At 45.0% G+C, this 1,966-nt stretch overlaps 1 protein-coding gene across 1 annotated transcript; it reads right to left on the reverse strand.

The window, feature by feature from the left end:
- Window positions 1-200: 200 nt before the first annotated feature.
- On the reverse strand, window positions 201-1,167 carry LOC6597528 (serine/threonine-protein phosphatase PP-Y). The gene has a single exon (XM_002022674.2). The coding sequence runs from the start codon at window positions 1,152-1,154 to the stop codon at window positions 258-260; it is 897 nt and encodes a 298-aa protein (XP_002022710.1). The 5' UTR covers window positions 1,155-1,167; the 3' UTR covers window positions 201-257.
- Window positions 1,168-1,966: the final 799 nt, after the last annotated feature.

Genomic DNA, 1,966 nt, shown 5'->3' on the forward strand with positions numbered 1-1,966 from the left:
TTATAATCGATCTCTAAATATCACGTGCTCCTTCTACAACAGACCACAACTAAGCGAGTAAAAAGATCTACTAGATTGTATCCTTTTGTATTTTTAAATATAATAGCACTTTGAATGTTTTGTAATCATTTGACAAATACAAACTGGATACCCGAGAGTTTCCTAAAATTCTGATAATGCCTTTATTGTTTAAACATATGTCTATACCAGAAGGCATAATGCAGTATGCTGTACGTAAAAGTATTTAGGTTGTATTGCTAATTACAGATTCTGCGATCCAGGATTACGAAGCTGACGACGAGCTCGGCGCTGACACACATCACTGCCGCCGCGTTGTTCCACAGTCCACAGTAGTTAGGGGCCGTGAAAATGCTGATGAGGCGTCGGTTGGCAAACATCTCGTAGCCATCCTCGACGACCTCGTGGGCGCGGATCATCAGGTCCAAATTGTAGGCTGCGAGAAACTCCGTTATGATCTTCTCGTCGTAGGTGAAGCTCACGCCTCGGTCGTTGTGGCCCCAACCGAAGCCAGTGCGGTTCAGGTCCGCCCATAGAAGGTCACAGAGCAAGCCCTCTTTGGGGATGTCCGTGGGGCGGGGGAGGTTCCGGATCTGGTCCAGGCTCTGGAGTGAAGGGCTCAGGCCGCCGTGGCAGCAGAAGATACGGTTAGCCACGACGGCGGCCACCGGAAAGCAGTCGAAGCAGTCGGTGAATTGGCGCCACGTTCGTACGTTGTGGCGCCGCTTTATCTCATCGTAGAAGCCATACAGACGCGTAATGCCAGCGCACTCGTGATTGCCGCGCAGCAGGAACAAGTTCTCAGGATAGCGCACCTTATAGGCCATCAGCAGGCAGATGGTCTCCAGCGACTGCTTGCCCCTGTCCACATAGTCGCCCAGAAACAGATAGTTCGTTTGCGGCGGAAATCCACACGCTTTGAAGACTCGAAGCAGATCTGTGAACTGGCCGTGCACATCGCCGCACACCTTTATGGGAACATCCAGCTCCAGGAGCATCGGCTGTTTCAGAAACACTTCGCGCGCCTCTCTGCACAGCGCCACGATCACCTCCTTCGACAGGGTGCAGTTCTCCCCGCCCGTCAATCCGGTTAGTTCCTGGATAATCTGGTCCAATTTTGTCTTGTCCAAGCTCATCTTTATACTAGAATTTCCACAAATATTTAAAGTGTAACCCCAAAGTTTCAAAAAAACGCTCAATTTGTCAGGGTAAACAAAATAAAATAGTCTTTGGCATTTTTCGCATAGACTCCCGTGTTAGCCAGAGTTCAAAGAAGATCTCTATAACTTGATTCATGGAAATTCATTTTTAAATTTTATGAACTCCTTCAGAAAGGGATTTCAGCCCATTGTTGGGGTTGAGCTCTTTCTGGGCAAGATGTGTGAATGTGTGTAACACCAAGAAGGAAGCGTTTCCGACCCCATAATGTACGTATATTCCTGATCAGCACCAATAGCCAAGTCGCAAATAGCTTTGTCTGTCTATCCGTCTTTCCATTTTGTTTGATGCCTAGTTTTCACAAACAATAAGCAACCAAATATTGTATCTCACTGTTACAAGTGTATTTAAAAATTCCCCCAAAGCGAAATATTAGCGCATTACATGTGTATATTGCATGCGTTGCATAAATCATTAGATTACATATATACTAACTGAGTAAAAGGTATACAACTAAAACCGCTGCCCTTGCCTCTAACCTTTAAGCATTCCACACTCCCTATATCTCTGTCCAAATGCTATATCTACATATATATTCCTCCCAGCTTGTTTCGTCGTTTATTAATTTATGGTCATTCAAATTTCATTAAAATGTTTGAAAAATAACGATAATAATAAAAACTTAATCACATTCCGCTCTGGTCAGTGCAAATCCTTCCATTTATCTTCTCTATGGGAAAACCCTCATGACTATGCCTGCCATATGCATGCTTTTATCGGTGGAGGGGAA

This window comes from Drosophila persimilis, unplaced genomic scaffold (genome assembly GCF_003286085.1).
Source record: "Drosophila persimilis strain 14011-0111.01,24,50 unplaced genomic scaffold, DperRS2 tig00000841-arrow-arrow-pilon, whole genome shotgun sequence".
NCBI lineage: Eukaryota > Metazoa > Arthropoda > Insecta > Diptera > Drosophilidae > Drosophila > Drosophila persimilis.

Bases quoted from the DNA above. Each gene is read 5' to 3' on its own strand.
- LOC6597528 (XM_002022674.2), bottom strand. From the start codon at position 1,154: ATGAGCTTGGACAAGACAAAATTGGACCAGATTATCCAGGAACTAACC.